The sequence below is a fragment of the Drosophila eugracilis genome, unplaced genomic scaffold (genome assembly GCF_018153835.1).
Source record: "Drosophila eugracilis isolate 14026-0451.02 unplaced genomic scaffold, ASM1815383v1 contig_1104, whole genome shotgun sequence".
NCBI lineage: Eukaryota > Metazoa > Arthropoda > Insecta > Diptera > Drosophilidae > Drosophila > Drosophila eugracilis.
This window is the reverse complement of record NW_024571881.1, coordinates 1,053,606-1,077,912: the sequence shown is the minus strand read 5'-3', so window position 1 is coordinate 1,077,912 and position 24,307 is coordinate 1,053,606. Positions and strand designations below refer to the sequence as shown.

The window sequence follows — 24,307 nt, the reverse complement described above, 5'->3', positions numbered from 1 at the left end:
GGCTAATAGATACCCTATTAGTTCTTCTCTTAGTATTAGAGTATTTCCCACCTCGACGTGGCCAAATTACTAAGATAACCGCTGTCGGCTGGCTCATTTGAGCGTGTATATAGGCTGCCACGGAATTGAAATGCCAGGCGCTCTTTATAGCCTGTTCGCACTGTGCGGCATCATTAGGCCGCGGTCTTGGCCGCCAAGATACCGCAGAAACACGCCACATCGGCTTAGATCTTGGACCCGTGAGCATTGCGTGCAATTTGCAACTGAAACTGCATCTGGAAAGCTAACCTCGGGGGTGGACTTATAGCTAAGACTGGCAATTGAGAACTACATGTGAGAACTGAGAACTGAGAACTACTTAAGAACCTGGCCTGGCCTGGCCTGGCATGGCATGCGTTTACAGTTAACTTAACTTAACTTGGCCGCTTAAGAATTTCCAAGAGAGACTGTGCAAACTTTGGCTAAAGTGTTAGGACACGGCTCTTGGCTTCTGTTAATGCCCACTGGCACTGGCCAGAGCTGCCATTAGCAGCAATTTTCAATTTTTATTTACGCTGATTAAAAGTGGCTACCAACTTGTCATAGTTACGTGATTCCACCCCGCTGAGTTACTGAAAGGTAAAGTGCTTCATCTAGTTGAGAGCCGTAAAGTCCAAGTGCAGAGGCCGCTTATTGCCAATTAAAGTGAACTTGTTTTGGGCGTAGCCAAGACGGTGTGTTCTGCTACCCAAACGGACACCAGCAGCCACCCAATCCGCCCAAGCATTATGTGATCTTGGATCTGAGCGGCCCACATGGGAACCAGTTCACATGGCAGTTCAGTGGAAGAAAGAAGCAGAAGCCTGGGAGTTAGCGGGAAAGAGAACGATTAAGTCTTAGGCGGGAAATGCTCTACAAGATTATAATGATTTATTGAAAAATTATAGCCTGAAAGCAAATTAAATTTAACAATTCTAATAAGGTGCTCTCAAGCGGTAAGTTTCATTTTGTTTTTACTGTTTTTGTAGCGGAGGAATAATTTATGAAGACTAGGTCTAGCAGAAAATTACTTTATTAGATGCTGAATTCTAGATTCTAGAGAATTCTAGAGAAATTTACAAAATTTATTAAGCTTGGCACTACTTACTACTTTTCTACTACTAATAATACTACTTATTCTGCTACTACTACTACTAATTCTACTACTACTACTACTATTATTACTACTAATTCTACTACGAGTACTACTACAATTTCTACTACTACTACTACAATTACCACTACTAATTCTACTTCTACTACTAATATTTCTACTACTACTAATTCTACTACTATTAGTACTTCTACTACTACTACTACTTCCTACTTTTAGCTTTTTAATAAAATATTTATGAACTAGTTCCGCAAACGCTAGTTCCTTGCTCACCTCTGATCGACAGCAGGCAAACACTTTTGATGTTATTTATGCGACTTGACCGTGCACCTTCTCGGCCAGCTTTGGACCACAACTCATGGCTCGTTTTCCATTGCTATTTGCAGCACCTGCCCCTTTGCCACCCCGACAACACCCGGAACGACAGCAACAATCAATGGCCATAAAAGCAGCGAACAGCAGCAGCAGCAGCAGCAACAGAAACAGAAACAACAACCCGCCCAACAGACATTTACCATTTTAATTGCCATCGAGAAGTCTCAACATTTATGCGTAATCGACTTAATTTGCCAAAGTCTCAGACTCTTAGCCAAGCAAATTGGCAATTGTGAAATTTTGGCCATTTGTCCCGATTCAAGTCTGCTGCAATTGTGCAACGAGCAGCAGCAACAGAAGCAGCAGCAGCAGCAGCAGCAACAACAGCAGCAGAACAATAACAGTGATCACCCGGTGAGTTTAAGGTTTATCCAGCCTGACCTTTCAGATTGCAACAAAGAAGCACAGAGAAAAAATCATAAAAAAAAAGTAGCTAAAACTATAAGAAATTCAAAAAACAAGGAATCATTTATTAGACCCTTAAAAATATTCAAAACAATAACATTTACAATCTTGAAATCAAAGTTAAGTCATTTTTTCTCTGTGCCGCCTGTCAGAGGGTGGGATCGAAAGGCCAGGCAACGGGCTAACGCCCCAGCCTGATCTCTCTCTAGAGTCTGATCCCCAGCCAATTAACCCGCCCCGACATGACCGGCTGAGTACCAAACAAAAACAAAAAACAGAACTTGTCCACTAATGACAACGAATCCGATGTTTTTCTCTGCTCTGACTCTGACCCCAAAAAAAAACAACAAAAAACAAACAGGAGCCGACGTCGCCATCGTCAGTGGATTTGGTTAAATTCATTAGCGTGGACCAAGTCACGACAAGTGTTGCGCCATCACAGCTGCCCGCTGGATTGCTGCCCTCCGTGCCCGCCTTATCCACGCTGGCCGGGATTAACCAGCGTCATCACGATGCCACCAAGTGGCGGGAGTTTTTCGCCCAACTTGAGGCCTTCCAGCGTCAATGCTCAACGGCCGGCGGTCGTTTGGTAAGTGCCCTCAGCGAAATACGCGCCGCCGATCTTCAGGGATTGCCCACGCGCCGCCAACTTTATGGTCAACATCGCGCTCTCAGTCGTGCGCTGATGGATTCACAGCTTCACAGTCTTCGTAAGATGGGTGCTGGCCAATTGGCCAGGCTTCAGGATTTGGCCAGGGGCATAACCTCTGCTCCTGGCTCTATGCCACGCATGACGTCACAGCCCCAATCACCATCTTCAGGGGCATTCCTTAACGTGGATGCCGCCTGTAAGCTGCGCAAGGTGACGCTCCTCTTCAACGAAGTCGATCGAGCGGCCCAGCGATTGGAACAGCTGACGGAGCAGCGCCGGGAGAAGCTCAGGCAGTTGACCAGGCAACGGGCTCTCGAGGATGAGATCAGGGAGGTAAGTCTTTTGATAAATTCAAATATAATTGGGTGGGAAAAGGGCAACCTTAATGTTTTTATCATTTTATAGCTTAAAAACCGAATATATATGTATATGGATCTTCCATTGGTCAAAAAACTTAAAATTTGTCTGCCAAAACTGTCCTTACTTTGTCGAGAGCATTGACAAAATTGGTCGTTATAAGGAGTGCAATACCCCGATGAGCTTAATTCTTAAATAGGGATCCTTAGCGATGGTCCTTAGCTGCTCAAAGCAGACTCAGCATCTTCTGATAGATATTGTTTCACACTTTCTAGCCCAGTAAAAGCGTCTTTCGAAGGCAATATTACTAAGGTTCGCCGAACGATTTAGACTATTCATAAAAATTGGTTTCTCCCGGTAAGTTTGTAGCCTCGAAAATTTAATGAGCTGTGGCCTCGGATTTGGTATTTGCTGACAGGAAATGCGGCAGGCGCAACGAAATGCAGCGAATGTGACTGCAAATGGCAAATGCCGAATGTATCTGCAAGATACGCGATGCACTGACCTTGTTAATTGAATATGCATTGCGTATAATGCGGGCTTTATTAATTTATTACGCACATCCGCTTAGTGTCCACTCCTCGGGCTGCTTTCGCATTAGTTTCAGGATCGGTCGGCAGAGATTGGAATTGAGAGATGATGCTGCCAGTCAGCGGCCAAATGGAGTCGTTAGATAAGCGGAGGTAGATCCAGGTGGATGGCACTCAAGAGATGTAGTCACATGGACCATCTGTGCACTTCCTGGCCTTTTAATTGACTTGTTAATGAGTTTTTGGCCCATCGTGGAAAGGGATCCCATTCACATTGCATGCTCTGAGCTACCGTGCGCGCCATTCGCATAATTGCAGACGCACGCACCCACAACTCCATGTCTTTGGTATCTTCCATTGGGAATCTCACTTAATCAGCGGCTGTGACAGTTGGAGTTACGCCCATGGGCGGCTACTCCTTTACGGAGTCTTGGGGCTAATGCAATTCCCCCCGCTGATTAATCGCATTCATTTGTTGCGGGATTAGCTGCAGTTTACATATTCGTCATACTTTCGCGCCACTATTAAGTTTTGCCATTATTATTATGATTGTTGATGCTGCCGCAAGATGCTGCTTTAGCTTTAGCTACTGCTGCAGTTGCAGTTGCAGTTGCTGGTTAACAAAAGTATGTCAAATTGAAAATACACGACACGCAGCAAGTGTACTGAGAGAAATATTGGACTGGTAACTAGAAAACCATCAAAAAAGAAGAATTTCTTCGAAGAAAAATACGATTTTGAGTAGAATTTCTTATATAGAAATCATTTAATAAGATACACAAATAGTACCAAATAAAATCAGTATTTTCTCTCACTGTACGACACACCATATATGGCCCCCACAGCCGATTGAATTCCCCATAACCAAAGATGTATAGATAGCCGTGCGGAATCCTCAATTTCATTTAATAATTTGCGGAAATTGGCATTTAAAAATTTGCCGAGCCTTGTTAACGTTTTCGTATGTGGCCCGTACCCGTCTTGGCCTTTTTCACACGCTCCCGCGCACTCCCCTTCTCCATTCCATTTGATCCATGAGAAATGTGCGGCCATTTATCTGACTTGATTTTTGAGCAAAAATTGAATTTTAATTGCCAACGAAAAGTTAATGAGAAAAGTGAAAGCAAGGTTAAAGAAATTAAATGCAATCTTTATTTTTCTCTCTCTTAGTCTCTTGGTTAGTCGTTTGTTTTTGAGTTAGTATGTGTTTGTGTTTGATTTTTCAATCGATTTGTCGACTTAGTTTGGGGCGCCCATTGATTCGCAACTTGCATTCGATTCGATTCGTTGACTCTGGTCATTTCATTTCATTTTTCATTCGCTTTGATTTGATTTCATTCATTTCCATTCCGAAAAGTAGTTCACCGATAAGCCACAGCCGTCCATTCATCTGTCTTTATGTCCGCTCAAGAGTCCGTCCGTCTGACTGTCCGCTTGTCATATCGCGATCGGCGCAAAAATCATACTAAGAGATACTTACGAGTATTTAACACCAACACGCTTTCAATTAAAAAGGCGTTGACAGCTACCAATTTTGTGCAGATCGTTGTTTGCGTTTGTCTTGCCAATGATTGTAGTTTTTCAGATACTCTAACAGAAAAGTGTTTATTAGATTATTTATGATCAATATTTAAGCTTTAAAGAGGCATGAAGTTAGAAAAAGTAAAGTTAAGTTCAAATTTTGAGAAGGTTTTAAAGGGAGTTAGAAACTTGTAAGGCATAGGGTGTGAGTATCTTCTTTAAGCTAATAAAAATCAATGGAATTTACGGGCTTTTTTATACAAAGTTTGATTTTAAAAATAACTTTTATTCGTGAGAAAGTTGAGGCATCTGCACTCCCAGCCCTTTTAGCATACTTCTTCTTAGTTTCTTCTCTATCAGCTAAAAATATCTCCCAGCTCTATAGACAGCGTATCCACCACTAGCCATGCCAATTGATCTCGCATTCATCTTGTTTCTTTTTAATTAAATATATTTAATCTGCGATGCCAAAACAAGCCAAACACACGAAACTGGACCACAAAAAGCGTCTCCAGCCGGCCGGCAAACTAATGTTGCTGTCGTCCATTAGGCGCGAGCATTCAAACAAGGTGCGAAAAAAGATGCCGCCGTGGTTGATGTTGCTGCTGCTGAAGTTGCAACAGTTGCGACTGCTGTAGTGTCGCCATTTTGCTGACCAAGAGGAGGATGACGACGACGACGACGACATTATGATGCGATATGCGATACTGTATCTAAATTGTTGATCGGCTGCATTAGCTAGGAGCTGGAAGCTGGGAGCTGTGAGCTGGTAGCTTGGAACTCGGGTGTCCCGGTGATGAAGGTGGATTGCTCCACAAATATGGCCATGATGGGTGTTTGCTGTGCCGGCCGGAGAAAGGGGTAAATGCAGCTGCGGCGACAGATAAATAAACATTGCTGACGGTGAAATTGGATTTGCTTAGCGCGCTTTCTTTGAGACGATTGCTCTTTTTTTTGTTTCTTCTCCTACTTTTTTCTGCACAAATTAATTTGCGCAATGTCGGCTTCTTTGTGCAATGAAAACTATGTTTAATTGTTTCGCGCCTTGAATTGCAATTGCCATAAGGAGTGCTTTTTGGACTTGGACTTGGATTTGGATTTGGCTACTGCGGAGGCACCTCACCGTCTAGGCATCTGTGTCGCGGAAGCCAGCTTATTTATGGCCCCTGACATTTGACCGGCTGTCTTATGGGCCAGGAATGCGGTGGCAATACTACCTCCAGCTCCTTTCTCTGTTAACAATTTTTTGTTTTTTTGGTTTTTTAGCTTGCATAACCGCACTGCTGCCAGCTGCTTTTGGCCAAGAACTGGCTGCATAGAATTCGGTCAGGCGAGAGCCATGAAAAATGAAGGCTTATTTACTGTCGACATGCCGAGGCTTACCCCCTTGAAAGCGGCAACCTCGAACCGCGGGACCCCATCCACACACGGGGCATTAATAATAACCGCATGTATTAGCCCTCGCGGGCATAATGAGAATTTTTCCATCCAATAGAGATGGACAAAAGTTTATTTGGTAATTAACATGGGCTATCCAGAATTTCTCCACTTTTCCACCTGCGTGGCTTTTAAGACCTCATTACATAAAACTCTCATTAATTTTTTCCCCCCCCCCAACGGTTAACGATGAGGAAAACTCGTTGCAATATACAGGAAAATAAGATTACCCTTAATTGCAATTAGTTGGCGGAAAATGAGTTTTTGATTTCGGGTTTTATTCATTTGCCAGACGACGCGTTTATCTGTCTTTCGTCTTTCAACTGCTTAGCCAACTGTCGATTAGCCGTTGACATTTGGATAAATGCTAACCAGAAACCGAGAATTGAAAAATAAGCTCATAGGCACTTTGCCAGATTGACAAATCTTAAGTGGACCAAAGCCAAAAAACTTGACTAACAAGAAGCTCAGTAGGCTTAAAAGGATTTGAAGTTAAGAGCAAATTGGCATTCAAGCCAACTTTATGCATTAAATCTAATGAAAAAGATATTCTAATTTGAAGAAAAGTCAAAGCCAAACTACTTCTGTTCTACCTCTGACTATCTTTAATCCCAAAAACCTCCTCGTGCGTGACGATGTATAGCACCCGTGTCCGCTGTCATCTCTACCCAAAAAGCTACCAAGATACGAGTGCTCGTACGAAATGAACACATGCTTGCCGCAAGTGCCGCCAATCCCAACCGGTTGAGATTGTTGCATGCAAATGTTCCACGCAAACAAACAATGCAGATGTAGCTGGTGTTCCTCCAGCTCCAGCTCAAGCTCCTGCTCCTGCTTCAGCACACATGTATATGGTCGTACCTCCTCCATGGCTCCTTGATGCCATGTTGGCTGTGTCATCAAAACGGACGTTAATCATACGCTTAGCAAGCCAGCCATCGCCGATGGCCATCGCCGCTTTGGCCAGAATGTCCAGGTTATTGAATTAACACGGGTCCCGGGGTCCTGGCTCTTAGACTCTTTGCCTCTCGAAACGTGCAACATATATGTAGCAGATGTATGCATGGCTCTTGGCGGGGCAGACAAAGTGTAATTGTTGTCATGTCAAAACGTAACTGTCACATTGGGTTTGACATGTTTTTTAACACTAATTTTACACGCATTTTTAGAAATCGTCAACTTCATCAACAGCTGTCATCATTTTTTGAGCGTCGTCACGTCCGCTCCCCAATGCAATTGAAATGGAGTTGGAGTTGGAGTTGGAGCTGAAGTTGGACAGTGTCGCCGTCGCCTGATCGGCGATAAGCTGCCACGCCCCAAGTCCCGCCAAGCTATGTGTTTTGGATGCACTTGCTGTGCCAAAGCAGGCAGGCGGCGGTAAAGCTGCTTTTCCACAACAGCAGCAGCAGCAGCAGCAACACCAAGGTGCACCAGCAAGTCGGTTGCATGCAATATTGTCACCACATTAACGTCTTGGCCTTTTGTGGCCACTATTTATGACTTTGTGCGTGTCGCACAATCTGGAGACCTGGTCAATGGGATTTCGACGGGAGATTGCCGCTGGGTTGGCTCCGGCATTGGCTTTGGCTGGTTTGGAAAGTGAAAAATAAGTAAAATTGTAATCGCCTTTTGCCGTAAAAATAGTCAAACGAAATTGCTTTATTACTTTCGGGAATGAAGGCAGCCAGCCATGCGTGCCAAGCGGTTTTCCATATTCCATATGCCAGACATATAAACCCCTTACTTGGCCCAGTGGGGTGTATCGAATGTGGGTATGTGGGCCCAGTAAAGGGATTACAGACCCGGTTAGCAGGGCAATAAAATTCCAAATAAATCATATTGGCCTGTTGGTAAATGTTAAACAGAAAGAAGTTTGGTTTCTTACCAAGAACATTGGTTAACCCCTTAATATGGCAGTCATTTGTATAAGTTTACTTTACTTAAAGAATGCTATCTTGTATTTTGCTCAGTGTATAGCTGGGTGCCAAGAAAAATTGAAGTTGCAATTGGTTTTTGCCTTGCCATTAATGGTCGGCTTTCATGTTTAATGTCTCACTTGGCGCACTCGCACTCGCACTGGCATTCCGATATTGCCATTCGTGTGATCTCTTAGCCAGTTATCGCCGCTATAAGTTCTAACACGCTGCCATAAATTCAAATGTAAAACACCCAAGACAAGAGCAGAACACACTTAAAAGCCAGAGATAAGCCGGCTGCGATATGCTTGAGGAACCAAGGAAGGCGACACATCACCATCAATAACAGCCGAACATAGAGAACAAATTAGCCAACAAGAAATGAGACAGCCAAATGGCAAAGGCATATCATTTAGGAGGCACTTCAAATAAATTACCCAATACCAGAAATAGAAGCAGAATTCAAAGGATTCTGGGAAAGTAAATGTTGTTCTAGGGAAACCGAATTGTAAATATTCTTCAAAAGGCAATAAGTTAGTGTTAAATAAACAAACTTTATTTGTAAATATTTTGGGAATATTATATTCTAACTTAGTTAAGTTCTCGGAGCTCTAAAACTTCCATAAAATCTTTTAAAAATATCTGTGTCACAATGTGGAACCAATGGACAAAAGACTATACAGATGACTTCAATTATCTAATTAAAAACGGAAGCTGTGACCAAGGAAAACTTATACAGGAAACCATAAGCTCAAAAGATAGACCTAACCCCAGACTTTAAAACGAATCGATAACATGTGCTGGCTATGATTAAGACCCAAAGAGTACTCCAAATCCCCTCCAAACTCAATTACCCCGTTGAAGGGTAAACCAAATGCCAATAGCTGTTGTTGTTTTTTTCGGTTGTCTATGATAGGCTGCAACAACAACAACAACAACAAGAACAACTGCAACAACATTGGCGACAACTTTGTAAAGTGTCAAAATAAATTCGATATTGTGGCTTAAAAAATGTTTATGGCCATGAGATAAATGCGCGACATTTGTGTAAATTACACGACAGCCGCAGGAGTAAGGAGTAGAGAGCAGGGATCATGGATCGGGAGGCTGGAGGTAGGAAGGAGTAAGGAGTGGCCACCACTGGAAGCCACGCATGCTCACAACTAGCCGACGCTCTTGTTGTTGTTGTTGTTGTTGTAGGTGTTGCATGTGTTTTATGGCGCATGCAATCAACTTGTTAAACTGTCACGTTAAATTTGCGTTTTATGTCAGGCGGCAGCCAGCAACAGCAACAGCAGCAGCAACAGCAACAGCTTCTAAGATCATACCGTCGAGAACAGAGTGCAGTCAACTCGAATGCAGTGGCTTATCAGCAGAGAGCTCCACATCCGCCATAGATGGACGCATTCTTATCGCCGCAGAAGCAACTTCAGCCACCGAAGACAAAGTGGCAGGCGGATGGTTGACATTTGCCTATTTACTTAGAGATGCACTGCGCGGAAATAGTTGACAAGAAGTTCTCAAAGTTTAAATGAACTTAAAAGATTAGATTAGAGATTAGATAGAAGATGATGATTTAGACAGGAAGATAAAGCTTAATAGGAATAGTTATATATGTTATCTTAGATCCCGATTCTTTCGGTGTAAGCAAATGCAAGACTCCACCGATATTGGCGACATCGTCATCGGCTTTGTCGTGGGTGCCGCAGCTCCCTGTCTAACCCATTTTTTTTTCTGTTTACGTTTGCTAATTGTTTTGATTTTTATTGAATTTCATTGAGTGCCGCCGCCTGCCAGCTCCGCCGAGGACGGAAAACCGAAATGAAATTGAAAATGGCTCATTATGTGCCGAGTACTTGCTTGCTGTTGTGTGTATATAGAGAAGATCGTGGGCATGGGTGAAGCGGAGCAGCTGCCTCGGCTTTTCCACATCCAGTCGCGATTCTGAGCTGCCTGTGGCATGTTGTTGCAGTTTTTGTCGCGTTTGGCGGACATCGTTACCAACAATCGCTCCATGATTCCCTGGCCAAAAACGGAAGAACCAAGTGCCGGCAAATTGGCAGCCGAAATAGCCAACTATGTGAGTCAGCCAGTGAGTGAGTGAGTGAGTGACTTAACGGGCATAATGATATAGCAATCGAGTTGGCTATTAATAGTTCACAGTTCACAGTTGATCAACCCACGTCTTATCGCCGCCCATCGGTTAGCAGTGAAAATCCACTTGGGGGCCGAGTTTTACTAAATCAATTAATTAATTTATGGCCAGCCAGTGCGCGGGTTTCGATCATTGAAAAATAATCTGCCGCCGATCAGTTGCACAGAGCCAAAAAGGCCAAAACTTCCCGATCGGTTTCAATGTAAACAATTTCAGCTTGAGCCGGCTCTCCATCTTCGGAATACAGGGTGTCGACAGTTCTACAGAGTGATGTGTGATTTATTATAAGAGTATGAAAAGCATTTCAAAACCCATTCAAATCGATTATATAGAGAGCACTTCCCATTTTGACATACTCCTCACAATGACATCATCGAACTTTGCTTGGTGTTCTGTTTTATTTGATTGGAAATTGTTGAGCCACTAAATTGAAAAATTCAAGGTTCGCATTCAATGTCCGGCTTAATTATTTCATTTCGTCTATGTGTTCTCTGCTAATAAACAGACTAGTGTGGCAATTAAATATTTTATTTACTTTTATTTCTAATCTTTTGTTGGCTTTTCCAGCCTGGCAACTTGCTGTGATTCATTTTTAAGTTTTTCTTTTGTTGAGATTACATTTTATTTACCTAAAAGTGAGTCAAAAGCTTCTCGTTCTTTATTTATACTAGCAAAATAATGCATTTTGTGGGTTAAATATTTACATTACTTTAAAGTTAAATGAGCTTTTCTAAGATAAGTACCATTCCTTCTTTGAAGTACCTCTTGAGACCTCACATTATGTGGACCATTCCATGCAATTAACAATCCGCCGCACTCAATCGAATGCTCGAAAGCTCTCAGTTCCGAAATTAGATTAATTAAAGAACGAAGTCAATTAAGAAATCAAGTTGATTGCCTCACCCTGTACATGGCTTAGATCGGTATATATATAAACATATATATGTATAACGCCGCTAAAACCCGTGCCTGCCATATCTGATGAGCATGAAGAGTCAGCGTCTCTGGCAGCCGATTGTGCTGCGACTGTGAAACTGGAGCAGCTGTTTTAAGCCCCTGCTCCAAATCCCCCCTATAAGACCATCTCCCCAACTCCCACTCTCCGGCCCCTTGAGACGTTATTTTCATTCATTGGGTGGGATGCAGACGTGGACATGCCCCAAAAGAGTTTCGAGATAGTGAATCTCGAAGTTAGAAATAAACACTGCCAGAAAACAGAAGATCAGTTTTCACTTTAAGTAAATAAATAAGTGCTTAGGGTTCGATTTTTTGAATATATTCATCCATAAGCAAGAGTTCTATATGATATGTTTATCATATATATACATTTATATAAAAATATCACAATGAAAATGAAATCAAAAAGGTTTCTTTCTGTGTAAAACTTAAATCGAGGCAGAACCCAAAAACGGAAAGTGAATGCGCCGGTGCACGCGTCTCGACCTGGGAATTGGGAGTTTGGATGTTGGTAGTCGTCGTCGGATGGGCGCTTTCTGGGATGGGTTGGTATGGGAGCTGGTTAACTCCGTTCCATAGCATCATCATCATCATTATCATCATCAGCAGCAGCAGCAGCGGCGTCGTCTTCGATTGTATCAATTCAATTGGACGCAGCAGGTGATTAAAAATTGGTTAGAGCCACAAAATTATCAATGTGAGATCGTTGATTGCCCATGGCTGTTGTTTTTGTTTTGGATGGCATGACTGAGACTACCTGTGTGGTAGGTTGGCTAGTTTATATTGTGGTTTCCAATACCTTTGGGAGGCTTAGATGCCCCTCCAAAATACCCATAGTTGAGTCGTTTTATTTGATTTGTGTTCGATTGGATTTTAATTTGTAAAGTGGAGGCTAATTAGAGCGCCGATCATTTCTATGAGTTTCACTTTTCAGCGCTGTGAATGGGGAATTGGAAATTGGGAGGAGACGCTGATGACGATGATGATGATGACGAACTCAAACATGGCAATGGGAAACCTTGGCCTAGCGTGTGGGCTTGTTTACAACGAGTTGAAGGTTTCCCACTGATTTCTGTTTTCATGTCCTATTTTTAAAGGTCACCTCTTGGCTGGGCAGCGATGGAGCTGAGAATCTGCAAAAGTTTTCTCAACTGCAATGGGACAATGAGTCACAGCTGAGGACCCAGGAGCAGGACTTTGAGAAGTACTACTTTATAGCTATGGTAAGTTACAAATTATATGACCTTAATCTTGGGACTTCCTTTGACTAATTTATAATCCCACAGAAACACTTGGCCAAAGGAAGGGATCTTCATGCCGCTGCCCTGAAAGTTTCCGTTCTAAGTGAAAGCGCCAATAACCTGAAATCTGCCCTAGATCAATTTGCCCAGAAATTAGAGCTGGCCCACGAGCGTTATGAAGCCACCGCTCGTCTGCTGCACTTACTCACTCAACATCAGCGGGAAACTGCTGCCAGGGATGAGTTGCAGCGTTTGGCGGAGCAACTGGGCGCCACCTCGTTGCTGGAGAAGCACTGGCCAGCGATGAGGAAGAGTCACTCGTTGCCAGTGGCCAGTAGCACACCAGCTCCAGCGGCTGGCAAAAGAGTTAGCTATCGTTGCAGTTCGGCCAGTGGCAGCTCCTTTGAAGGAGCTCCTTCGAGCAGCAGTTGCAGTTGCTGGCGGGAAAGTCGCAACCTGGAGGACATGGACCAGATGGAGGAGGAGGATGAGGAACAGGATCATGACTGCGACGGTGGTGATGGAGAGGAGCAGCAGTCCAAGATTGCCGATTCTGGAGTAGGCGTTTGTGATAATTGCGAACGCAATCCCAAGCTGGCCAGAATCTGCTCCTGCCAAAGTCTCAACGAGAAGAGGTTGGTTTCTAGAAAGGAATTCAAGTTCCTATTACAAAAATGGTGTAACTCTAATCCTTTCCAGTCATGATGAGCTGCTCGAGGACGAGTGCTTCGATCGGCCCTCCAAGAGATACATGGACATGCACTCGCCCATGGAGGCGAATGCCCATCTGCAGTGCCATGGCTCCAGTCTAGAGCTGCCCAAGCTAGAAGAGCTCAGTTGCCTGGATCCCAAAATACAAAAGTAAGTTGCACATAAAGACAGAAACATTGGCAACCTTTATTAATATGAAACCCTTTCAGAACGCTTCTATTGATCATGCGCGAGATGATTGGTACCGAACGCGACTATGTGCGCTCCCTGTACTACGTGATCGAGAACTATATCGATGAGCTGCTGCGCGAGGATATCCCACAACCTCTGAGGGGCCAACGGAATGTAATCTTCGGCAACATAGAAAAGATCTTCGAGTTCCACAACTCTCACTTTCTGGGCGAACTGGAGCGTTACGAAAGGAATCCTCTGAAAGTCGGAGCTGCCTTTTTGGAAATGGAGTCCAAGTTCTATCTGTATGCGCTGTACAATAAGAACAAGCCCAAGAGCGACACTTTGCTAAGCGAATATGGTAGCTCCTTCTTCAAGCCCAAGCAAATGCAGCTCCAGGATAAGCTAGATCTGGCATCATATCTCCTGAAACCTGTACAGCGGATGGGAAAGTATGCTTTACTGCTGCAGCAATTGGTCAAAGCATGCAAGGGAGTCGAAGGAGCAGCTCTGCAAGAAATTGCTGCAGATGTCGAGGAGCTGCAGCGAGCGGAGGAAATGGTCAAGTTCCAGCTGCGCCATGGAAATGATCTACTGGCCATGGATTCCCTGCGCGATTGCGATGTTAATGTCAAGGAGCAGGGACGACTGCTGCGCCAAAATGAGTTCCTCGTTTGGCAGGGACGCGGTGGCAAGAAGACACTGCGACAGGTGTTCCTTTTCGAAGAACTGGTTCTGTTCAGCAAGGCTCGTCGTTTTCCTGATCACAAGGTAAGATTGGGATATGGAAATTTGAAATTTGAAAGAGTTTCTAAAACATTTTGAAAGAATTAAAATAAGTAATGTAGTTGTAGGTTTTCATAATTTTACATTATCTTTTCTTTTAATGCATCAAAAGACAACTTATGAAAGGCTTAAGGTACCACATAGAATCCTCCCTTAATTGAAGGTCTGCTCCTGATTGATACTTTATATTTCCCAACAGAATCTGGACATCTACATCTACAAGAACAGCATAAAAACATCAGATATTGGCCTCACAGCGCACACAGGTGATTCGGCCACCAAGTTTGAGATTTGGTTCCGGAAAAGAAAGCCAGATGACACATGGATGCTGCAGTGCATGTCGGAAGATATCAAAAACGCCTGGACCGAGGAGATCTCCAAACTGCTCTGGAAGCAGGCGAAACGAAACCGAGGTTTGTTTATATCTCAATAATAATAATATGATTAAAAAATATAATTTACTTGATTTTACAGAAGTTCGTCTGGCGGAGATGTCCTCGATGGGCATTGGCAGTAAACCCTGTCTAGATATTCGTCCCAGCAACAACCAGATCAGCGATCGCTCCATTCCACTGGCGCAGCTGAACAAGAGTAAGTTGATCGCCTTTGCCGAAGAAATCCAATATAAATCCTTCTTTTTATAGCTCCTAAGCTGCGTCACTCGGAGCCGGGAAAGGGCAGTATGCGACGGCCCAATTCGCTGATCTCGGAGAGCTCTTTGTCCAGCGGCACCAGCAGTGGCTCCTCCATCAGCGGTGGCTCCTCATCGGGACTCCATGATGCTGGCGGCAGACATAGTCTACATTTTGGCAAGCTACCTGGACCACATAGCACTAGTTCCACGAACTGCAGTGCCACCTTAGAACTGATCAACGAAACACAGGCCCTCAAGTTGGGTAAATCCTCGAGTGGAGGAGGAATCAAGGGGACGGAAGGAGCTGGCGAGGGAGTCGGCACTTCCGGAAGCGGAAACGGAAATGGAAACGGACTCGGAAGCAGCAAACGACACCACAAACGATCGACAACCATTGTCAGCCAACTGTCCATGGGTATTGACCTTGAACTGTGCTACTTCTTCTAGACTTCTAGACGCACCCCGTAGCTAGTAGTTGATCCCTGTACATAATCTCGAAGAGCCCCCCAGTATTATTGTATATAATCCCCACCAACACCAACACAAAAACCAAAACCTAACCCATAATCCGTGCCTGTCGAGTGCTGCATGTTTTTATGTTCTATGTCTATTGTTGTGGCCCCTTTAGTGGCATGTTCTCATCCAGATATATAATATCCAATATGTGTAAATATTCCTTCATTCAGAAAGCGGCATTGTCTCCGATATATGCGTAACCCCGGATCAGGAACAATCGGCGGCGGAGAGCAGCCGGAGCAGTTGGTCAACATCAACGACTGGAGCATCGGGAGCTTCAACGACGAGTGCATCCACGGTGATCCTGCGGCGATATAGATCCTATGCCCATGCAGCGGAATCCGCAAGTCCGGACAGCGGCAAATAGATGAGCTCCTGGAGCACCGAATCTAGAAATATACATATATATATATAGAAATCCCCATTAATAGCTTTAGCAGAACGGTTTCATTGGATCCAGATAGTATCATTACGTTCGATCGCTAATTTTATTTCATTATTTTTGTTATTTATTATTTATTACATTTTTAGTTTTCGTTAATTTGTCATAGTCGCTGCTTTTGGTTTGGCCTCAGTTTTGTTTTTACGGAAAACTCATTTGAAATTATTGAATTCAGCGTGTCAATGTCGAAGCATATATTTCACATATAGTTCATAGTCTACGATCCACACACACACACACACAGATGGGAGCCATGAGCACCACCCGAAAAGGGGCGTGACCGATGCCCAACATATCTGAATCGAAGTTCATTACGTACAGTTAGTTAATATGTAACCTAAGTGCCTACATTTAAAATAATCGTAAACGAACATAAAAAATATATTTCTATATATATTATTATTATTAAATCGAGAAATAAGTATAAGCGAAAATTTAAAATCAATAAATGTTGCTTAAATGTAGAAAGAATCTTTTCACTCCAATTCAAATAACCCGCCAAATCAGTTAGTATATTTATACCTACCTTACAATTCCCAAGCGCTTTTTCAGCATCGTGTTCGTTTAAATAGCGAAATATTGCTGACTTACAATCTCTAAATGATATGATGAAAACTTTACTACCCGAACCATCGTGTGGGCCTTTGCCATTTTTGGTAAAGGGACGTAATTCTGATTCACTCAAAAAAAACTGTTTTTGTTTTTTTTCGTTCATAATTTAATGGCTGATCGTACAAAAATAAACTTTCCTCTTAAACCTAGCTAACTTTAGGTAACTTTATTAACCGCCATGAAGAGTGGATATGAAAAGAACGTTATCGTTGGGCTGCAGCTCGTAGTCCAATTCACCCTGAAAATGTATATATTTGAACTTATATTCTTTATATGTACATATATCCAGGATTTATGCTCACCAGCAGTTCCCAGTCTGTGTCGTTTATAAGGACCAAAATTCCTGGTCGTCTGTAAACATCAAAGTTTTTAACTAAACCTGGAAAATATACATACATATATTGAATTTTGAAGCAACTTACACAGTATCCCCTTGGAGGAAGAGTTCCGGTCGTTCCGTTAAAATATTGGCATGCATCCACTTTAGTAGGTTGGCAATTGTCCCTTCAAAAATATACACCTTATTATAGGATATAAATTCAAAACAATACCTTAACTTACATTTTTGACTACCATCTAAGGCTAGTTGGCGGCGTTTAATGTTACCAAAGAGTAACTCCGCTCCTGCGCTGTGTATTTAGCTAATTAGTTTACAAATTAAACTTTGAATAAAGTCATATTTACCTGAATTCCAGTATTATTTTTAATTCCGGCGTGCACATCATATGTTCGATGTAAATAATATGACCGTGCTCGGACCACCCCAAAAATATCTGTTCTCCACAAATAGTACTAAATACTAATCAAGAGCAACAGCTTGGAGCTTGGAGATCTAAAAACGAAGTTTCGATTTACATACTTGAATTTCTGGGAATTTCATCGTTTTTTTTAAATAACAGTCTAGTCGAGAAAAGCTTTGTGTTATAGTAGTTGCTTAAAAATATTTTTTTTCTATAACAAAAAATTTAAATTCATTGATTAAAAACTTAAATTAAGCTTAGAGATTCTCCGTTTAACAAGTACATATATAATATATATACATATCTACATTATATAAATAAAAAATGGAAAACTCTTTTGCAAAACCACAAACCTTCGGCGAGGGGATTCAATTTGTGCTCGATCAAATTTCTATAACACCCGAAGACCGGCAAACCTTCAAGGAAGATGCTCAGAAAATTGAAAATGAATTTATCGGAGCGATTTCCTGCAAAGATCCCTTTTTCGCCTCTGCTTTTCGTGGTCTTGCCTTGACGGGAAGTAATTTTGACAATGTCAGGATAAATTTGCCGGATGAGTTTGATATGCTGACCCAAATCAAGATGCCATGTAACTTAGAACCAGTGCCGATCAAAAGTCATCCAGGCTACGTTTGCCTGCGTGCCAGTGGTGATAACATTCCGCTACATCTGGTTAATCACCAAGGAGATGAGTACTATATTAACCGTCGGAAGATTCAAGCCTGGTTTCGGGAAAATGTCGACGAAGTAATCCAGGAACTAGCCTACATCCACCGCATTGGCGAGAGATCGTATGAGCTCAAATGCGTAACCGGTGGTCATATTGCCCACACCATTAAAGCTACTTGCCTATCCGATCCTGCACGCAAAATCTGCTTCGATTTTGTACTTGCTATTATGTTTTCTCCATCGATGTGGCCCAGTGTTTTTCCCCAACAACGGAATCAAGAACGAAGCTGGTATGCCGTTCCTTGTAAGATCAAGTCTCCGAATGTGGAGAATGATTTACTATCTTTCATCGTTTGCTCTCCATATTGGGAGCATATGGCCCTCAAGAAAAAGCAAAACCTCAAAGACGGATTACGACTTATGAAAGCTTTGCGGGATGCCAATGATATGCCCAAGATCTTCAGCTATACAATCAAAAGCCTTTTTCTAAATGCGGCCAGTGTTAAAAGGATCAACTGGAATCAATCTCCGGGTCGTATACTCATTAGGGTAAGCACTATTAATTTTTGCTTGTGATCTTTACTAATCATCCTTTTCCATAAGATGATTGTCCTGATGGTAAAGTTTCTCCGGAAGGGTTTTCTTCCTCTCTACTTGGTCCCAGATTCTAACGTTTTAGAGGGCCTCGGCAAGGATGAGAGAATGGATTATATGAGAAGACTGTTCAGAATATTAAAGCTACTTATTAAGTGCCGAAATCGAAATTGCATGACCATAGATGATATTGAATTAATTTTTGGGATTTCTGTTTTGCAATCTCTTTGAGAATTATTATCATTAAATATTAAAAGAAAAAGTTAGCCCACAACCAGAATATATTTTTTATTGCTGGTCCTTAGTTTTTGGGAATTTTTCTGGATTTGAGCTTAAATCCAATTTAAAATCGATGGGTTTGTCGTAGCCCATGATCTTAACATAGTGCTCGGGATCATCGAAAAGCGCGGGGTCAACGAAAAGAGGACGTTTGTTGACTAGGAAAGAGGTGAACATGCCGGGAACTTCAGGAACGACCACATCATTAGTTCGGAATTTCGTCTGGAAAAAAAGTATAAAGTTAATAAATAGAGCAAACGCATTGGGTGTAGACACTAACCTTGATCTTTTGCAGAAGTAAGGATATTGTTGTGGCTGTGTATTCCTCCGTTTGGGGGTTATAGTGCAGCTCCGTTACGTATTTCTTGGTGATGAAGTGCAGCAGCAATGGTGTAACGAAGGTGAAGAATCCTCCAATCGTGCAAAGGAATACGGCCATTCCAGTTCCTCCGATTTTCATTCCCTGTTCTAGGAGAATCGGTTGGGCAGCCAAGCCGGCTAAACTGGTGCTCAGTGAAAAGAACTTGACCATTTTCATCCGTGGAGCTAGAGTTCCATAATAGATTCGCTGCAGTGCATGCTGTGATTCAGTTTTTGTAGACTTGACCGAAAGCCACCTGTTTTGTTGCAGTTTTTGTGGCTGTGATTGCTTGGGTTTTGTCCAACTGTAACTAGTAATACATCTGCAGTTTTGTGGCAGCGAAATCTGACGGGTGGCAGTTCCCAGGACAACAGCAAACTGTTTCCCTCTTGGGAGTACTGCTCGTAAGCCTAACATCGTGTAATTTACTAATTTTAATTGAAATAAACAGATGTTCTTGCCGAACGTTAAATAACACGAGCTGCAGTATGACCTTCACTTGGGCGCTAAAAAATCCCAACCGAATTAAGAACTTTCCCCTAAGATACCAACTCAATTTTTAAATACTGAAATAGGGAACGGCAGCATTGCTTTAATAACGTAAATTTAAATTGGGAAATAATTTAAAGGTATTTGCTGTTCCTAAAATAACAAAATATATATTATATCTGGCTGAAAAAACGTCAAATTAATAGATAGAAAACTAGTATCGCATGCCGAAGATAAACTGCAGATCCTCTGAAGTCATACAATCGCGATCTCGGCACCTTATTAGACGACGGAAGATGTGGCATAATTTTCTCCTGTAATCCTGCCGCATATCGACGGAGAGCCTATCCAACATATTTCGATCTGGCACCAAGTAGGATGGCAACTTTCCCTTTCGAAGGAACATTGCCAAAAGATCGATTGCCTGAAAGGACACTAAAAAGTCTTTCCTCCTCTTTAATATTTCAGATCTCTTACCCGGATGAGAATGCGTCCCGGCGATTGATTCCAGTTAATCAGCTTGTTTACATTAGAGGCGTTCAGGAATACACTTTTGATTGTATAGCTATAGATCTTGGGCATATCATTGGCATCTCGCATGGCCTTCATCAGTCGGTATCCGTCCTTGAGGTGCTGTTTCTTGGTCAGCACCATTCGTTCCCAATAAGGCGCACAAACAAGAAATGACAAAGGATCATCTCCGACATTGGGATACTTGAATTCAGAAGGCACGGCATACCAGCTGCGATCCTCGTTCCGGTGTTGGGGAAATATTCTTGGCCACTCCGAGGCCGAGAACTCAAAAGCGGGCACAAAATCAAAGGATATAGAGCGATCTGGGTCAGATAAGCACTTGGCCTGAATGGTGTGGGCTACATCTCCAATTGTCTTGTTAACTAGTTCGTAAGATCGTCCGTCGTTACAGCGGATATTGCTAAGCTCCGGTATAACTGCAGTAATGTTATCTCGGAACCATGCCTGAACCTTCAGTCGATCAATACAGTACTCATCCTCCCAGCGATCCACTAGGTGAATGGGAATATTATCCCCACTGGCACGCAGGAAAACATAGCCTGGATGACTTCTAATCGGCACTGGTTCCAGCTTACATGGCATCTTGATCTTAGTCAGCATATCGAACTCATCTGGCAAATTTATTCTCACATTATCCAAGCTGCTACCGGTCAAGGCAAGACCACGAAAAGCAGAGGCAAAATAGGGATCTTGTTTGGAAATCGCCCGGACAAACTCATTTTGTATTTGCTGTGCATCTTCCTTGAAGGTTTGGCGATCCTCGGGTTTAATGGAAATCCGATCGAGCACATATTGTATCCCCTCTCCAAAGGTCAATGGCTTTGAAATCTTCTTTTCAGCGAAATTTTCCATTGTCGTTTATTTTTTTAAATAATTTAAGCACAGAGTCTCCTGAATATTTGGAAATATAAAATAGATTGGAAGAAAATTTTAAATCCAGAAAAGTAATTTTTGTTTTAGTTAGTTCTTCTATAACTGGCTGTTGTTTTGCTTTTGACGGGTTGTATTTTTCTCTACAACACAAAGATTGTTATACATTTAAAACTAATTTATTTTAAATAAACAGCTGTTACAGTTAAAAGTTAAATAACATGAGTAGCGACCTTCGCTTGATTCCAAAAGATTAATAAATAATACAAAATACGTAAATCTAGCTTACATGGAATAGCTTTATAAAATTCTTTAAATGCTGTTGACCTATTTTAAAGCTTTTGAGCTGAAAATGCATATTTCACCAACGATTTTCCAACCAATTCGAACAAAAGAGCTAATAATTTGGGAAAGGTCGAGTGCGTAGTGGAGATTGTAATTGATTAACAATGAGTGGAGGCAGGGCCCCGCCCAATTTGCGGTGTTATCCTGAAACCAAAAACACACACATAAAACTGGCATGTGGATTCGAATTAATATGCTCGAATTAATGGCAACTGATGTGGGGGGCGTGGCAGATGTGACTCTAGTTACCACTACCAACATGCAATTTGTCACTGTTGGCGGTGTCCGGCGCTTAACCACATTTTTAATTTATGTTGCTTTAATTGTTTAAATGGAATTGCACACATAGAGGTTATGGTTACATAGAGGTCTTTTTTTTTGGCCCGTCAATTGTTTGGGAGTAGTGTGCCAAGTGCACGCCCGGGTGAGCTGTACTTTCAGTACCATGTCCAGCTGACCAGCCCATCCCGTCCCTTGAACCAGCAACTCCCCTTTGAATTCCGGCAGTTGAGTGACAGGCGGGCGGAGATCTTGAAATTGCTTTAATGCAGCGGCCTCCGGTTTCATTGGGCTGCATTCAGGCGTCACTAATCAACAATTTTCAAAGTGACCAAAAATCACATTTGATTTTGAATTGCCCCAGTCATGTGGCTCTGTATCACCCTCTCTATCCATCATCCATAAATCCATCTCTTTCTCACTGGCAATCCTTTTGTTATCCGTGCCTTTTGTTGTCATTTCATTATTGTTATTTCATGCATCATATTCATTCCACGAATATGGTTACACGCGACAAAATTGCTAGCTAGGCAATCCAAAACAAAATGTATAAGAGAATGCTGTGCAAATCGTATATCCATATTCAGCATTTAAGCTAGCCATAATAAATCGTAGCATACTTTTAGACACCAATTGATTGATTTACGTCCTTTTAAGTTATTTCTCTTTGAAAAACATCAACCAAAATGATTTTAATTGCTTATATTGCTTATTTGAAAAGCGAATTGAAGATGAATAGAATTTCTTTATCTGCAGTTGCTGCTTGGCAATTGTTTGGCCAAAAATTTCACATGCAGCGGGCCAAAATAATTCATTGCAAAAAAGAAGCGCTGATATATGAACGAGTGGCAGGGCAGGAAAAATAGCAGGAAGACCATATTGCTCATTCAAATTCGCTGTGATATCAATTTATTTTTATGCTTTGGTGACGACCTTTTTTAAGCCACCATCACCCGAGTATACCCACACATTGGCTGCCACCCATTTTGTCTATCTGGTCCATAAATATGCCACCTTACCATAGAAGTCCTGGTGCCTGATTGATGTGATTTTCGATTGCAGTTGGCAATTTGTTTAATTTACCTTTTTGGTCGTCCCATGTGGCGGCTTATTTGTTTTAATTGCTTTATTAATTTATCAAATTATGCAATACAATTAATAATTATTCTGAATCGCTTGTAATTCGCATTACACTCAAACACCCCTGCTTTGTAATTTTCACTCTAGGATTTCACTCGCTTCTGCAAAGTTGGAAGCTCATTTAAGGGTTGTGTTTGATGGCAACTGGGACCTGTTTGGATAAATCTTGTATTAAGTTTGAGTTGGCTGTTGAAGGGGCTTTTGAACGGTTTCAAACTAAGTTTGAAAGTGGATTTTATTCGAGTTTGATGCAACTCTTCAGTGCAAATGATGTCCACTTTCTACTTTTACTCCAAATTAAACTGAGTGAAAAGCGTATAAGTTGGAAATACTCGTATACAGTTTTTGAGTTATATTTCCTTACCCCTGTATAAGTTTGAAATGGACTTATACTAAAATTAGGTTGTTATTTTGTAAAAAAAATGTTATAAATCTGAATTTAAGGACTTTCTACTAATGAAAAATAAAGAACAATATTTTTTGTAGCGAGCTTTTGGGCAAACATTTTTTTTTAAAGTACCTCTTGTTGAGAAACTTTAAAGTGCTTTACCAATGTCTTAAGTTAAACTTAAAACTGTCATTAAATATAGAAAACCCACCTTAGCAATTTTTATGTAGAGTTTCGCTTTAACAACAGCCTCATACTGATACCAAGCTAATGTAAATAATTCTAAGAATAATATTTCTAGAGCACAAGACTTAATGTTAAGGTCTCGAAACAAAAACCTGGACTCATTTTTGCAGCTAAAATGCAATTAGGACACGCTTTACAATTAACATGCTAACGAGCTAGAGGGAAAAAGCCGGAAAACCATCTGAAAAAAATCAGCAGAGAGAGAAAGAGAGAGAGAGTAAGGTCAGGGAAATGGTGTGAATGGGTGGGTGGGATGCGTGGGTGTGTGCCCTGTAATTGTAGAATTTGTAGTATCAGTGGTTTGGCTAGATGTGCAATAAATCATTTCGAATTCACTTTAACACGCGCATGCAGTGAACTCTAGAGGGGAGGAAATGCACACCGTCGCCATGGAAAATTCAGGGGGGGCCGTGTCAGGAGGTGAATGGGCGTGGTTTAATGTTAAACTAAATGTTGGAATAATTACATGCTTAAACTATGCGCATATTCAGAGTGAAAAGTTAAGGGAATTCATATACATATCAGCGAATAAAAGAGTGCGGAAAACTCGCACAGGTGTTCCCTCTCGGGAGGAAAACGCTCCATTTACCAGGCCATCTAATGCCAAGTGCTCCCTTTCAAGCATTGAACCCGTACTTGGGTACCCGTACCCGTACCCGTACCCGTATTTCATGTTCACGCTCACCCAGAGCCATTATTATGTTTCGTTCCGTTGTTCTCCACAAATTGGTAGTTCATTTTGAGCACATTCTGTGCCTGCCTGGCTGGTTATTAAATTGGTTTATAATTTATACGCTCGTGAACTCGTAATTTTGCGCATTTA

The 24,307-nt window shown here is 42.0% G+C and overlaps 5 protein-coding genes across 9 annotated transcripts in view; 2 read left to right on the top strand and 3 right to left on the bottom strand.

The window, feature by feature from the left end:
- LOC108104909 overlaps positions 1 to 16,355 on the top strand; it is a 46,937-nt gene extending 30,582 nt beyond the window's left edge. For 2 of the 5 annotated variants that reach the window (XM_017211243.1, XM_017211244.1), the window contains exons 8-18: positions 1,519 to 1,861; positions 2,274 to 2,897; positions 12,535 to 12,660; positions 12,724 to 13,313; positions 13,378 to 13,539; positions 13,599 to 14,331; positions 14,459 to 14,479; positions 14,546 to 14,759; positions 14,821 to 14,937; positions 14,991 to 15,395; positions 15,667 to 16,355. In XM_017211243.1, the coding sequence (XP_017066732.1) occupies positions 1,519 to 1,861; positions 2,274 to 2,897; positions 12,535 to 12,660; positions 12,724 to 13,313; positions 13,378 to 13,539; positions 13,599 to 14,331; positions 14,459 to 14,479; positions 14,546 to 14,759; positions 14,821 to 14,937; positions 14,991 to 15,395; positions 15,667 to 15,863 (3,532 nt within the window). In that variant the 3' untranslated portion in view covers positions 15,864 to 16,355. Of the gene's footprint in view, positions 1 to 1,518; positions 1,862 to 2,273; positions 2,898 to 10,264; positions 10,406 to 12,534; positions 12,661 to 12,723; positions 13,314 to 13,377; positions 13,540 to 13,598; positions 14,332 to 14,458; positions 14,480 to 14,545; positions 14,760 to 14,820; positions 14,938 to 14,990; positions 15,396 to 15,666 lie in introns of those variants that run through there. The other 3 variants (XM_017211245.1, XM_017211246.1, XM_017211247.1) reach the window with 2 other exon arrangements.
- A 346-nt stretch (positions 16,356 to 16,701) lies between these two features.
- Positions 16,702 to 17,312, bottom strand: LOC108104906 (ubiquitin-related modifier 1 homolog). Its single transcript, XM_017211239.2, has 5 exons — positions 17,235 to 17,312; positions 17,112 to 17,179; positions 16,973 to 17,054; positions 16,853 to 16,901; positions 16,702 to 16,788 (listed from the first exon to the last, which is right to left on the bottom strand). The coding sequence occupies exons 1-5, from the start codon at positions 17,273 to 17,275 to the stop codon at positions 16,720 to 16,722; spliced, it is 309 nt and encodes a 102-aa protein (XP_017066728.1). The 5' UTR covers positions 17,276 to 17,312; the 3' UTR covers positions 16,702 to 16,719.
- A 340-nt stretch (positions 17,313 to 17,652) lies between these two features.
- LOC108104897 lies at positions 17,653 to 18,784 on the top strand. Its single transcript, XM_017211228.2, has 2 exons — positions 17,653 to 18,508; positions 18,563 to 18,784. The coding sequence occupies exons 1-2, from the start codon at positions 17,855 to 17,857 to the stop codon at positions 18,782 to 18,784; spliced, it is 876 nt and encodes a 291-aa protein (XP_017066717.1). The 5' UTR covers positions 17,653 to 17,854.
- Positions 18,785 to 18,816: 32 nt separating this feature from the next.
- Positions 18,817 to 19,692, bottom strand: LOC108104898 (transmembrane protein 70 homolog, mitochondrial). The gene is made up of 2 exons (XM_017211229.2): positions 19,113 to 19,692; positions 18,817 to 19,054 (listed from the first exon to the last, which is right to left on the bottom strand). The coding sequence occupies exons 1-2, from the start codon at positions 19,608 to 19,610 to the stop codon at positions 18,842 to 18,844; spliced, it is 711 nt and encodes a 236-aa protein (XP_017066718.1). The 5' UTR covers positions 19,611 to 19,692; the 3' UTR covers positions 18,817 to 18,841.
- A 204-nt stretch (positions 19,693 to 19,896) lies between these two features.
- Positions 19,897 to 21,068, bottom strand: LOC108104889. Its single transcript, XM_017211220.1, has 2 exons — positions 20,160 to 21,068; positions 19,897 to 20,106 (listed from the first exon to the last, which is right to left on the bottom strand). The coding sequence occupies exons 1-2, from the start codon at positions 21,066 to 21,068 to the stop codon at positions 19,897 to 19,899; spliced, it is 1,119 nt and encodes a 372-aa protein (XP_017066709.1).
- Positions 21,069 to 24,307: the final 3,239 nt, after the last annotated feature.

Bases quoted from the DNA above. Each gene is read 5' to 3' on its own strand.
- LOC108104906 (XM_017211239.2), bottom strand. From the start codon at position 17,275: ATGATGTGCACGCCGGAATTAAAAATAATACTGGAATTCAG. The intron at 17,180-17,234 runs GTAAATATGACT...CTAAATACACAG, and splicing joins AAAATAATACTGGAATTCAG to CGCAGGAGCGGAGTTACTCT. The intron at 17,055-17,111 runs GTAAGTTAAGGT...ATATTTTTGAAG, and splicing joins CTTAGATGGTAGTCAAAAAT to GGACAATTGCCAACCTACTA.
- LOC108104889 (XM_017211220.1), bottom strand. From the start codon at position 21,068: ATGGAAAATTTCGCTGAAAAGAAGATTTCAAAGCCATTGACCTTTGGA. The intron at 20,107-20,159 runs GTAAGAGATCTG...GTGTCCTTTCAG, and splicing joins CGGGACGCATTCTCATCCGG to GCAATCGATCTTTTGGCAAT.
- LOC108104897 (XM_017211228.2), top strand. From the start codon at position 17,855: ATGCTGACCCAAATCAAGATGCCATGTAACTTAGAACCAGTGCCGATC. The intron at 18,509-18,562 runs GTAAGCACTATT...CTTTTCCATAAG, and splicing joins CGGGTCGTATACTCATTAGG to ATGATTGTCCTGATGGTAAA.
- LOC108104898 (XM_017211229.2), bottom strand. From the start codon at position 19,610: ATGTTAGGCTTACGAGCAGTACTCCCAAGAGGGAAACAGTTTGCTGTT. The intron at 19,055-19,112 runs GTTAGTGTCTAC...CTTTTTTTCCAG, and splicing joins TACTTCTGCAAAAGATCAAG to ACGAAATTCCGAACTAATGA.